Below are 12,738 nucleotides of genomic sequence, written 5' to 3'. Positions count from 1 at the left end.
GCCAGAAAGGCTGGAGCTGTCCAAGGCCAAGAGAAACTGCTGTCATTTGGCTTCTTCCCCACAAACCCAAGATGCAGAGTTACCAAGTGCAGCTACTTCTTTCAGGGTTTCAATCAAGAGCATCAGGTGAGCCCTTGTGTGAACCCCAAAGTACAAGGGAAGACCTCTCACATGAATTGCAAAGCCCTGTTCAGCCCGAACTGTCTTAGATCTCATAGCATCTTGTCCACCTCTAGGAGGGTCTTCCTGCCTCTAGATGGGCTCATCCTATGGAGAGAGCTTAGTCTCATTCCAAAATGAAAGGAAAGTCCTCTTAGCAGCTCTTTGATCTCAGACATGATACAGAAATGAAAGGAACTCAAATTAGAAAAACAGAAGTGCTTTGGACCAAATGTAGGATGCTATCATTGAAGGTACAGATAAGACTGGTGTAAACTCCTCAAGCCAGGTAATGTGGCCTGGAGGCCAGGGCCTGTGCCATGGGCTGCATCTCCTGGGCTGGATAAGGATGGTGAGGAGGGGTTGTAATGTTACAACAGAGGGGAGCCATCGCTGAGATCATACTTCCCTTCTCCACCAAATCACGGCTTCAGTGACCTTGTTAATTTCATACGCCCAAGTTCCGGTGATCAGATTTCTTAGCAAGGAGGCTCATATAGGGACCAATAGCAGAGGACGTTTCAACGTGCTTCACAGTAACAACCAAAGGCCCCTCATGTGCTCTCATGAGACACATAGGCACTGAGTCAGTGTTTCTCAACTGGGGGCCGCTTTATCTCCTAGGGGACATCGGGTAATGTCTGGAAACACTTTTACTTGTCACAACCTGGGATTGGGGGTGTTCCTAACATCTAGTGGATAGAAGCCAGAGAGGCTGCAAAATATCCTGCAATGCACAGGTCAGTCCCCACCTCACCCCCAACTAAGAATTATCTGGCCCTCAATATCAGTGTTGCCAATATTGGGAACCCCTGGATCACATGAGCCCAGGACGCTACTGGATAGGAGTCCATCTCTTCCAAGATAGAAGCTCACTGTATTGCTTTACTATCCCTGCAGTTCTTAGAGTCTTGTGATGAAGTCATCTTGTTGGAAGACGGGGAGATTTGTGAAAAGGGAACCCACAAGGAGTTAATGGAGGAGAGGGGACGCTATGCAAAACTGATTCACAATCTCCGTGGGTTGCAATTCAAGGTCAGTCTCTCCCTACTTGGGTGCAAGAGACTGGGTGCCTTCCCTTATAATTTCTGGCCTGGAGAAGTTCTGTCATTTCGTTTTCAGAGGAATTTCATTTTGTCCCTAGGATCCTGAGCACATGTACGATGCAGCAGCGGTGGAAGCCCTTAAGGAGAGCCCTTTTGAGAGAAATGAAGACGCTGGTACAATCAGAGTTCCCATCACACCTCCCTTATCATTCATGGCTCATGAGCGGACACAGATCTTTCTTTATTTCTCACCCTAGTTTTGGCTCCAGGAGATGAGAAACGTGAAGGAAAAGAATCTGAAACAGAATCAGAATTTGTAGACATAAAAGGTATTTACTGTTCCTTCCCTCAGTTACATACTCTTAAGTATTTGCTGGGCATCTACCATTTGGGATAGAGAAGTACAGGCATGCTGTCCTTTGTGGGCAGCTGGAATTGTGTGGTTTACTGCACTGTGAGCCTTGGGGTTCAACTCCCTGAGTTTGAATCCTGGCTCAACCACTTATTAGTTTTAGGACTTTGAAGCAAGATACTTGGCCATGCTGAACCTTAGTTTCTTAATCCAAAAAACGGGGGAAATAAGAGTACCAACTTCATAGATTCTTGCAAAGATTGCAAGAGAAACTCTACATAGAATGACTAGCACAGTGCCTGACATATAGTTGTTATTGTTGTTAATTGTTGTTGTTATTGTTATTTGGAAAGATCAAAACAATGCAGAGAGATTATGTGCATAATCAAAACAGTGCACGCACAGGAGATGAGATGCTTCCCACTCTTTATGCTGAGTGTTGCAAAAGAATTGTACAGCAGAGAAGAGGTCGAGGTGGAATAAGGGTATTCATTCTTCCCACAAATAAGGACTCAGCATTCTACTATATGCCAGTCACTAAGCTAGACTGCCCCTGTCTTCAGAATCTTTTGGTCTGGTGGTGGCCATAGGTATAAGGATAATCATGGGCAGCTGTGATAAGAGTAATAAGGAGCTGAAGTGGGAGTAAGAAATCAGGAAGGGCGTCACAGAAGAGGCGACCTTTGAATTGGTCCTTTAAGCATATGTAGGAGTTTGCCCAGGACACTCTGGTGAAAAGGTGGGGAAAGCGGGGGGATTTGGGAGTTGAGGGTAACAGGTAATTCCAGGAATGCAGAGAGAAGAGATATGGGAGAGAAACCTGGCAAGGACCAGGCTGGTCAAACTCCTCCTCCTTCTTAGACTCTGGTGCCTTTCATCCCTTCATCCATTCAGCATTTGTTGAGCACCTGCTGTATGCCCTGCCCCTCCATGGGCACTGAGAAGACAGGAATCAAAATGCACCTTCCTAAAAATGCCCACAGCGAGGCCCCTCAATAATATGTGGCTGAGAAAAAAAAAAAAACCTTAGTATATTTCATCACATTTAAGATGCCATCTATTTTAAGAGCAGCGTCATTTTATGTACCACTAAGAAAAGTCTCTGCCAATTAAATGATATGGCATGCTACCGAACGGGGCACATCCTGATTTCAGAGATGTTAGAATGTGGGAAAAAATGTGAGTCTTCACATCGATGGAAGTTGGCACCATTAATGGTGCTTGTGACAAACGCATGCCCATTTGGACAATATATTTTTATCGCTCTGGAGGCGGCCAAGGCTGAAGTGGGGCCCTTGTAGTCTCTTCCGTGCTTTCCTAGGAAAGCTCCAGGCTACTAAGGATTTGGGGTCTCATGGGGAGAGTAAACCCTGCTCCTCTTCTCCTCCTCACCCCACCCTCTTCTCTGGAGAGGAAAGGGAAGGTGTGAAGCTAAGTTCTCCGAGAGCTGTAGGAATGGAAGGGTTGAAGATGGTACAGCCCGCAGTGTCAGCAGCAGAGCTGACTGGGCTGGGACTGCAAGGGGGTCTGACAGGTCCTTTAACGTTCCAGGATGCTGTTCATTAGGCTCTGCTGACCCATCAAGGTGACCCCTGCATGCTGCAGCCCCAGAGGGAGACACGATGATGAGCGAAAGTCAGGCTGAACATTTTAAAGAAGCTCGAGCGAGCGTTCCCAGGCAGAGGGGATAATGGCAGCTCTGTTCACAAAGGCACCTTTGAGATGCAAGCTCTCCTTGCCAGGGCAGGGTACCAAGAGCCCTGCGCAGGGGGCTCCAGTCATCTCTGTTTACAAGAGCCAGGTATAAGCATAGAATGCTGCTTCGGAGCCAACATTCTCGTACCTCTCATGCTGGAGAGGGAGAGATGTGCATTCACTCCTGGCTGCTGGGAGCTCATGCCTGCACCTCTGGACGTTGCTCCAGTGGGAGCTTGTGGTCCTTTGCCCTTACACCTTGGAAAATGGAAAGGACGTGGGGGAGCCACGTGGCGGGATCCAGGAACACACCTGGGAGGATGCCCTGGTTTCTTCTCATGGTGTGGTCTCCGTGGTGAAGACCTTGTTGGCCCTGTAGTAGATGGCGTGGGTACCCTCAGCACTTCTGCACCACCCAGCCCAACTCCCAGCTGGCATTTCACACCTGCAGCTCTTTGCCTGGAGCTCTCTGGGAGCTGCCAGACACAGGTCAAGCCTGAAGTGTAGGGGAATTAACCCCCTGGGGGGAGCCCTCACCCGATGCCAATGGGAGTTGGTGTAGAAACATCCCAGGTCTCACTGATCATGCAAAAAACCTCTGAGATGTAGTTGTGCCCCAGTCTGAGAGTTCTCTGTGCTGGGGTAAGCTACCATTGCCCATGGAAGTGGGTAGGGAGGGGGAGCAGGGAGCGCTGCCTTGATGAGACACCTTTTACTGTTGGCTTCCTTTCCCCGTACCCTTTAGCTCCAGAGTAAACTGCATGTGTTCACATCTTAGGATCTGCTTCTGTAGAGCTAGACAAAGACAAGCCTTGTCTCCCCAGAGCTGAGCACATCAGTTCAAGTTCAGTCGCTCAGTCGTGTCAGACTCTTTGCGACCTCATGGACTGCAGCACTCTGAGCACATGGTAGCTGCTTAATAAATATGTCTCAGGAGACTGAAAGCCCCCTGCCTTACTAGGCTGTCATGAGGACCAAGCAGAATAAAATGAGCAAAAGTGTGTTGGGAATTTCAAAGCACAGGGCTAGTGGAAGGAAGGATGACAACCCGCCTTAGTGGTGGGGGTGGGGAGATGGGCGGGAGGGGGCCGCACCACTGGGGGTGTCACAGGACTTGTGTTTGTCTCCACAGTTCCTCCGCACCAGCTCATCCAGACTGAGTCCCCCCGGGAAGGAACTGTGACCTGGAAAACGTATCACACGTACATTAAGGCTTCTGGAGGTTTGGTAGAAAACAACGGGTTTCTTGGTTTAATTTGCATTAAAAATTCTTTCTTAAACTGTTGGGTTCATGTTTTATGATTTCTCTAACAATTGCTCTGTTTATGCTAGGGTCGTTTATCAGTGCTTTTATTTTTTTCCCCTTATAATCCAAAGTCTGATAAAGCAGCCTTTTAAATGGAATCATCCTTTATCTCCATTAAAGCTGCCAGACACTATTTATTGAAACTGAATGAGTAGCAGCATGACCTGGCTGTGGTGCATGTGTAACCTTGCACTCTAATCTCTGAGTGCCGTGCCATCCGCTCGTTGCCTGCCTTCAGGGCAAGAATCACTGCCATGTGCCGAAGATACCTATAGTTCCACTTCTTGCCACTCTCTAGCAAGACTGGGTTTTTTAAAATTTGTTTGTTTTGAAAACATTGAGTCACTTCTATTACAGTGAATAGTGGTGTTTTTTTGTTTTTAGATATGTTGACATTTGGGTCCGTTTTCCAACCAGGTGGAATAGATGTCCCCATTGGGGTTTCTGGGACCTAATGCTCAGAGTTGTCACGTCAGCCTAGAAAGTGGTTCCCAGGGTGGAAGCCCTTTCCCTGTAGGCTTCGATTTTCCCCGCCAGGGTTGGACCCCGAGGAAGAGGAGCCCACGCTGCCGCGCGGCCTCTGTAACCCCGGGCCCTCTCTCTTCCCCTGCAGGGTACTTGCTCTCTCTCTTCGTGGTGTCCCTCTTCCTCTTGATGATCGGCAGCTCTGCCTTCAGCAGCTGGTGGCTGGGTGTCTGGTTAGACAAGGGCTCACAGGTGAGTTCCCCTTTGGCTCTGGCAAATGTTGAGTCAGTTGCTAAGAGTCTGAACACAATGAGCCTCCCACAGCCCCCGCCACAAGGCCGAGGTCAGCGGCTTACAACTACGCAACTTGACTCCCGCAATCCGCTTTGATCTTTCAAGACAAGCAGGGCATCTGAATTTGTATGTGCCACTTTCGAATTTTAAAGGATTGGCTAAAAAGCTTGTGCCAGGCAAATGCAGCCTGTCTGGAGTCACACACAGGCAGGATAGGGTCAGTTTTTTGCAGCCTCTGTTGTAAGGGACCTCCGAGGAGAGTCTGGGAGGGACTGGCAAAGCCTAAGGCAGATTTCCATCTTCTTGCCTCTGAAGAGAAACTGACATCTCATCACGGACAGTGTCTGATGTCAGTGGGTTCCACTTGGCTTGGCTCCCCAAAGTCCCTCTAAAGGAAGAGGACATGCTTGGGGCTGGTGCACTGGGACGACCCAGAGGGATGGTATGGGGAGGGAGGAGGGAGGAGGGTTCAGGATGGGGAACACATGTATACCTGTGGCGGATTCATTTTGATATTTGGCAAAACTAACACAATTATGTAAAGTTTAAAAATAAAATAAAATTAAAAAAAAAAAAAAGAAAGTCAACCTGGATCTGCTGCAGGGCCCCTGCAGGCCTCTCCCTGCCTCCCAAACTTGCATCCAGGCCAGGCCCCTCTTGAGGACTGATAAGTCTACTCTCCCTCAGGCCTGCTGGAAACTCTCCCAGCTTTTGGCCCATGGTTTCAAAGCTTTCCTGGAGCCCCCAGGAAATGCTGTGAGGTTGCCTCCCCATCCTCCAAGATTACATTTTGGTATAGTTCTGTTGCTATGACAACCAAAGTGGGGAGGCCTTGGGAAGACACAGGCAGAGGAGAGGATGGGATTGCTCTCCTGGAGTTCAGCACAGCTCCCTGAGACCAGTCTCAGGGGGATGGCCTGCACTTTGCAGAAAGAGAGGCACCTCTGGAACATTCCCCCAGATCCTTGCTTGCTCCTGAAGAGCCCTTTCCTTGGAGAACCCAGGGTGTTAGCCAGACTGAAGCCTCCCCAGTAGGTCAGTGCTATGCTAGCTGGGCAGCAGCCATGACGGCCTACCCATGTGTTGGCTCCACCCCCAGACACCGTGGACACAGCCCACAGCACAGTGAAGCCTCCTCTTCAAGCTGGTCTTTTGGTCGATTAGCTCCCCAGGGATGCTCTTGCTTTTATGGATGTGCATCCATCAGCCACCACCTCTGGTTTACATTTCCTCTAGGGCTGTAATCAGCAAAATGGCATTTAGAAGGAAGATGCTTGTTTGCTCCCCAAAGGCAGTCTTGACTTTTAGCACACAGCCCAGAAAAGAATGAAACTGCCAATTTCTCAGGAGGAGGAGATGGCCTCTCCCCAGAAATGGAGGCAAAAACGTGTTCTCCTGGGGCAGGATGGAGCCAAGTGGGGTCACTTTGGATCCTCCCAGAGTCTTTGGTTCATCAGACTCCCTCCTACCCCTGGGGACTCCAGGGCAGTGAACCAGTGCCCTCCTAGGTGCGCCCCCAGAAAAGGAAAGAAAGAGGGCCCTGGGGCTGACCTGTCCTACAGAGATGCTCCTGAGTCTCCCCAAAGGCCCGGTGGCTTCTGCCTTCAGGTCCCTGTCGGGGCCGCCTGAGGGTTGCACAGCCAGCCTGTGGAATCCATATGTTGTTGCTTCTGTAACTTTCCTGGCCCGGCATCACCTCTGGTCCCCTGAGGCACTGTTGGTTTCCAAGATGACTGCCCTGTACAGGTCTGGTCTGTCTGTTGTGCTTTTCCACTGACTGTGCTGAGCCTCGTCGGCCAGGGGCTCTTGGCATCCCAGAGAGCCCAGCAGGAGGACCCATGCAAAGTTCAAGAGCCCCGCAGGGAACTGACTTGACTTTACCGCCTGATTCATTCTTAACTTTTATGCTCATCCGTTTAGTTTCTTTTCCCTGGGAACATTCTCTGGAAAATTCCCATTCTTTCGACAGTTGATCAGTTCTTGGTGCTTCTTGTTTTCCTCCCAAGATGAAGTGTGGGCCTCACAGCAACATGAGCACGTGCGAGGTGGGCATGGTGCTGGCAGACTCCGGGCTGAGGGTGTACCAGTGGGTGTACCCAGGGAGCATGGTGTCCATACTGGTGTTTGGCATCACCAAAGGCTTCATGTTCACCAAGACCACACTGATGGCCTCCTCCTCCCTGCATGACCGAGTGTTTGACAAGGTACAGTCCCCCTGCCCCTCGCCCTGGGGGCTGCATACATATCCCGGTACATCAGTCAGTGGGGTTTATACAGATCACCTGCGATGCGCCAGACGCTGTGCTGGGCTCTGGGGTAGACACAGTTGTTCACTGAGCTTACCGTTGAGTCTCCCATATCTAATTATCAACCACAAAGGTAAACTCTGGGGAGCTGCAGGCGTGTCATGGGCCCGACGGGGCTGGGGGTGAAGGTGAGGGTGGTCAGGAAGTTTTCTTCCTGAGGACACTGCCATGGAGCCGGTGAGCGCAGGCCCAGAGAGCATCTCTTGAGTCCCTGGGATCCCCTCCTCATTCCCCGGCGGCCAGGGAGGTCCCTGGCTGGAGCGCACGAGGGAGGCCCGCATAGAGACAGTGGGATTTGACTTTTTATTGCCCTGGGGCACAAAATCCCCCCATCCTTCATGGAGGCTGAATCACTCCCCTGTCACACTCCTCCATGGTGGCCGCAGCCTCCCTTTCCCAGGATGTCGGGCCCCAGAGGGAAACTCAGGCCTGGTTCGCGATCCCAGGCACCGGGCAGGCCTCCCGGGGTGTTGGCGGCGGGGGGGTGGGGGCCACCAAACGTGCACCTCGATGCTGACTCTCCATGGTCACCCGCAGATCCTGGAGAGCCCCATGAGCTTCTTTGACAGGACGCCCACTGGCAGGCTAATGAACCGCTTCTCCAAGGATATGGACGAGCTGGACGTGAGGCTGCCGTTTCACGCCGAGAACTTCCTGCAGCAGTTTTTTATGGTGCTGTTTATTCTCCTGATACTGGCCGCCGTGTTCCCTGCTGTCCTTTTAGTCCTGGCCATCCTGGCTGTAGGCTTCTTCATTCTGTTACGGTAGGTCCATGCGCTGTTTAAAGCAGAGCGTGCAAAACCTGAGCAGGGACCGGGTGGTGTCCGGTGGTGCTGAGTCCTTGCTGTCTTCTCTGAATGCCGGAGCATGTTGACTTGGGCGCTGTGCTAAGTGCTCGGCGTACATCAGGCATTTGATCCTCAGAGCCATGCTGAGAGGTGGGTAGGGTTGGGAGATTAAGTCACTGGTCCCAGGTCAGGAAAGTAGCAACCGTGGTTGCTCTCTGACTGATGTTATGTTCTTAACCATGGGGCTCTGCGGTTTCTGCTGCTGCAGGAGAGAGGAGACCAGTACTCAATCTCTCTGAACTTTGAGAAATAGCCCCACCTGACCACTGATGTGGTCATCTGTTTGGCACTGGGAGGGGGGTCCCTGTGCCCACCTTCTCACCCACCCTGGGGAAAAGCGGGAGGGTAGCATCTGTCCCAGCTTTCCAGGAAACCCAGCTCCGCCCTGTCCTGGATGAGCTGGAGTTCTCAGCCGGCAGCTGGTGGTATTGTGTGAGGGCTAAGGATTGGAGATGAGATGAAATTTGCACTAGAATCCCAGCTCTGCTTCACAACTAGCTGGAGGAACTTGGAGAAGTCAAAGGAATGCCGCAAGCCTCGGTTTCCTCATCTCTAAAATGGTAATCATCAAAACACGCGCCTGCCCTCTTCCAAAGGGGTTCTCGCAAGGATCAGATGAGACTAGGCTGCCTAAATGTTATACGAACTTTGAGTTTCAATAAAACTCAACAAAATTGCCTTGGACTGGACACACAGCATCTCGAAGAGGGTCCCCCAGATTGCAAAGGATTCAGCCCACAAATCCTGGACCCACATCCACCCATAAACAGGGACACCACACTCAGAGCTGAGCTTGCAAAATATTGCTTTGACCACAGTGTGGAGGGTGGATGAAGCTTCAGAAAGATGGGAGAAGGGCTATAGGATTGGAGACTCTTGCAGGGCAGAGTCTGACTGAGAGATGAGACATAGGCAGCAGCAGTCTGGGCAGAAAACAGGTAGATCCTAAAGCCATTTCCAGGATAGTTCACTGAGGTTATGGGATGGGAGAGGCCAAGGATGCGTCCAAGATGGGGAGCAATGTGAAGACAGATGTGAGTGACACAGGAGGAGACGCAGTTGAGGGTGATCAAGATTACGGGTTTGTTTTTGGATAGTTCAAGGCTGTGGATCAAGTCCACGGATGAGCCAGCCGACAGTGGGAACTATGAGTGCAGGGACGCATGGGGGGAGACGTAGTCTCTGCATCCTCGGCTGAAGCTGGCATCACCGTGGGAACTAGCATGTGCGCCCTGGGAGTTGGGGGAGCTGGGCTCTCACTTCCGTCTCCCACTGCCCCCTTGGTGACTCCGGGAGAGGACACGTGGGCCTCCGTGTCTGGCCTCAAGGGTTTATGGTGATGATCTAATAAAAATGATGTCTGCAGGTCTTTTTTACAAATATAAACGGTGCGTGCCTGCTTAGTTGCTCAGTGTCTGACTCTGTGACCCCATGGACTGTAGCCTGCCAGGCTCCTCAGTCCGTGGGATATTCCAGGCAAGAGTACTGGAGTGGATTGCCATTTCCTCCTCCAGGGGATCTTCCCAATCCAGGAATCAAACCCATGTCTCCCACATCTACATTGGCAGGCAGCTTCTTTACCACTGAGCCACTGGAGAATCTCCCACGTGGTGGGTGCCACGTCTTATTAAGAAAAGTGATTCCTTGGGCTAGTGTTAGTTTTTACAATCCACGTATTTGTCTGACGGTCGTTCCTGTCTGTTCTCCTCTCTGTGTTTTTTATTTACTTTGCAAAAGGTTTTTCTCTGCACTGCATTCTTATTTGCTGTAAGACAGGCCAGATCAGGCTGATCCAGACTGAATTATTCGATGTTTCTAACTAACTCACTTGAACTCTGAACAAATGAGGTTTCCCTTCCTCTGCCCTGGGTCAGATTCACTGTCATGGATCAGCTGCCACTGTGCATGCTGAGGGCAGTGGTCTCGCACTCACTGGGGCCCAGGGGGAGTTACATACTGTGAAGAGTCTGGTTTTAAAGTCAGTTCCTAAGGAGATGATGTTTGTATATTGCTCAAAATTACCTTTGAAACTGCCTTTAGAAGACCTCACGCTGGCAGTTGATATGCCAGATTCAGATTTTCCTCCAGAATTGGAAGAGATCCCTTTTTATTTGGTTGTGTGTATAGGCACTCAGGTGTGTCCGACTCTTTGTGACCCTTTGGACTGTAGCCGACCAGGCTGCTCAGTCCATGGGATTTCCCAGACAAAAATACTGGAGTGGGTTTCCATGCCCTTCTCCTGGGGATCTTCCCAACCCAGGAGTCTCGTCCTGCGTTGTAGGAGAATTCTTTACCCACTGAGCCATCGGGGAAGCCCTTTTTGTTTGGTTGGATTGTATTTAGGAGTTGCAGTGTGTGAAAATCTCTAGTCTTTGAAAAGACTAGAGTCACAGCGTGTGCAGTGAGACTCTCTTGCTACAGGAAGCCTTCAGAACTGAGAATGCAGGAAGGAGTGGCTCGATTTTCCGAGACCCTCCCTCCCTCCCTGGCACACAGGGATGGCTGCTCCCAGAGGAGAAAGGCGGGCCAGCCCCTCCTCCCTCGTTCAGCTGCGCTGGCACCGAACATCTGTCTTGAGCGCCCAGTTGGGTTTGAGTGAGCCAAGGGGAGCCTTGGGAAACCCTATCTGGGGCTCTCGTGGTCTCCCTGCAGCGTCTTCCACAGAGGAATCCAGGAGCTCAAGAAGGTGGAGAACATCAGCCGGTCCCCCTGGTTCTCCCACATCACCTCATCCATGCAGGGCCTGGGAACCATCCACGCCTACAACAGGAGGGAAGACTGCGTTAGCAAGTGAGTCCTGGGCTGGGCTGCCCCGGGGCTTCTGCTCCCCGCTGGCCCGGCTCTGAGGAGGGAAGTCTGAGGGATGTGGACAGGCCAGATGGAGAGCCGGTAGAATGGAGGGGGAGCCCCTCATGCACTAAGCCTTTTCCCCCAGTGTCCGAGGCCCCCAAACACTCAACCTCATCCAATGACAAGCTTACCATGGTGCTTTACGTGTTTTATTTTTCCTCTCTAAAAGTAGAATGTTTTTAGGTCAGGAAAATAGGAGAAAATAATGACGACAACAAGAATCACCCATAGGCCTGCAACCCAAATCCTGGTCATATTTTTGTGTATTTCCTTCCAATCTTTTCTGTTTTTCTATCTCTGAAGCATTTAGAGTCATTTTTTCTTGTTTTATTTTTAAATAGCAGTTTTTTCATGTTATTACATATTCCTTGTAAAGGTCATTCTGAAAGTGAAAGTCGCTCAGTTGTGTCTGACTCTTTGCAACCCCGTGGACTGTACAGTCCATGGAATTCTCCAGGCCAGAATACTGGAGTGGGTAGCCTTTCCCTTCTCCAGGGGATCTTCCCAACCCAGGGATCGAACCCAGGTCTCCCACATTGCAGGTGGATTCTTTACCAGCTGAGCCACCAGGGAAGCCCACAAGGCCACATTACATCTCATTTAATAGATGGACCAGTTTTCTTCTTTTGAAGATGCCAGGGCTAGGTTAATACATTTCTCTGGAGTCGTCCAGCTCCAAACTTCTAAAACATCATATAATCATATGTTATCACTGTGTTATCAGTCACAGTAGGCTCACTGTGGTAACAAACAGCTCTAAATTTTAGGGACTAACCCAACACATGTTTATTCTTCCTCAAGTCGTAAGTGAACAAGGGTCCATGGGGCAGGGGTCGGCGATTCTGCTCCATACTCAAGCACACAGTCTCTCTCCATCTCACAGCTCCTCTGGTCTAATTGGAAGGTAAGAGCAGAGATGTGAGTGGAGGACCCCAATGAAGGTGCTTATCATTTATGTACATTCACTGGCCAGATTTCAGTCACATGGGTGCGGCACAGTGTCTCTGGAGAAGGCAACGGCACCCCACTCCAGTCCTCTCGCCTGGAAAATCCCATGGACGGAGGAGCCTGGTGGGCTGCAGTCCATGTGGTCGCTAAGAGTCGGTTACGACTGAGCAACTTCACTTTCACTCTTCACTTTCCTGCATTGGAGAAGGAAACGGCAACCCACTCCAGTGTTCTTGCCTGGAGAATCCCAGGGACGGGGGAGCCTGGTGGGCTGCCGTCGATGGAGTCGCACAGAGTCGGACACGACTGAAGCGACTTAGCAGCAGTAGCAGCAGCAGCATAGTGTCTCTGCCGCACAGATGTTCTTATTCCACCCCCATCCTTTTCTTTCTTAAAAGTTTAATGTACACTTCAAAGGTTGCATCTCTTTCTCCCTGCCACCCACGACCTCAGTGTACACCTGGCAGTC

The 12,738-nt window shown here is 50.8% G+C and overlaps 1 protein-coding gene across 1 annotated transcript in view; it reads left to right on the top strand.

Moving 5' to 3' along the window:
- The window catches only part of ABCC12 (ATP binding cassette subfamily C member 12), a 61,667-nt gene that overhangs the window by 34,378 nt on the left and 14,551 nt on the right, over positions 1–12,738 (top strand). Inside the window, exons 14-21 of the mRNA XM_086349466.1 lie at positions 1,060–1,194; positions 1,304–1,379; positions 1,439–1,534; positions 4,385–4,474; positions 5,172–5,275; positions 7,324–7,521; positions 8,161–8,387; positions 11,124–11,261. Coding sequence (XP_086205592.1) covers positions 1,060–1,194; positions 1,304–1,379; positions 1,439–1,534; positions 4,385–4,474; positions 5,172–5,275; positions 7,324–7,521; positions 8,161–8,387; positions 11,124–11,261 — 1,064 coding nt within the window. The remainder of the gene's footprint in view (positions 1–1,059; positions 1,195–1,303; positions 1,380–1,438; positions 1,535–4,384; positions 4,475–5,171; positions 5,276–7,323; positions 7,522–8,160; positions 8,388–11,123; positions 11,262–12,738) is intronic.

The sequence above is a fragment of the Bos grunniens genome, chromosome 18, assembly GCF_055505025.1.
Source record: "Bos grunniens cultivar Pamir isolate PY7600 chromosome 18, Bosgru_T2T1.0, whole genome shotgun sequence".
NCBI lineage: Eukaryota > Metazoa > Chordata > Mammalia > Artiodactyla > Bovidae > Bos > Bos grunniens.
Note: the sequence above shows the minus strand (reverse complement) of the source record. Positions and strands in the feature narration are given on the sequence as shown.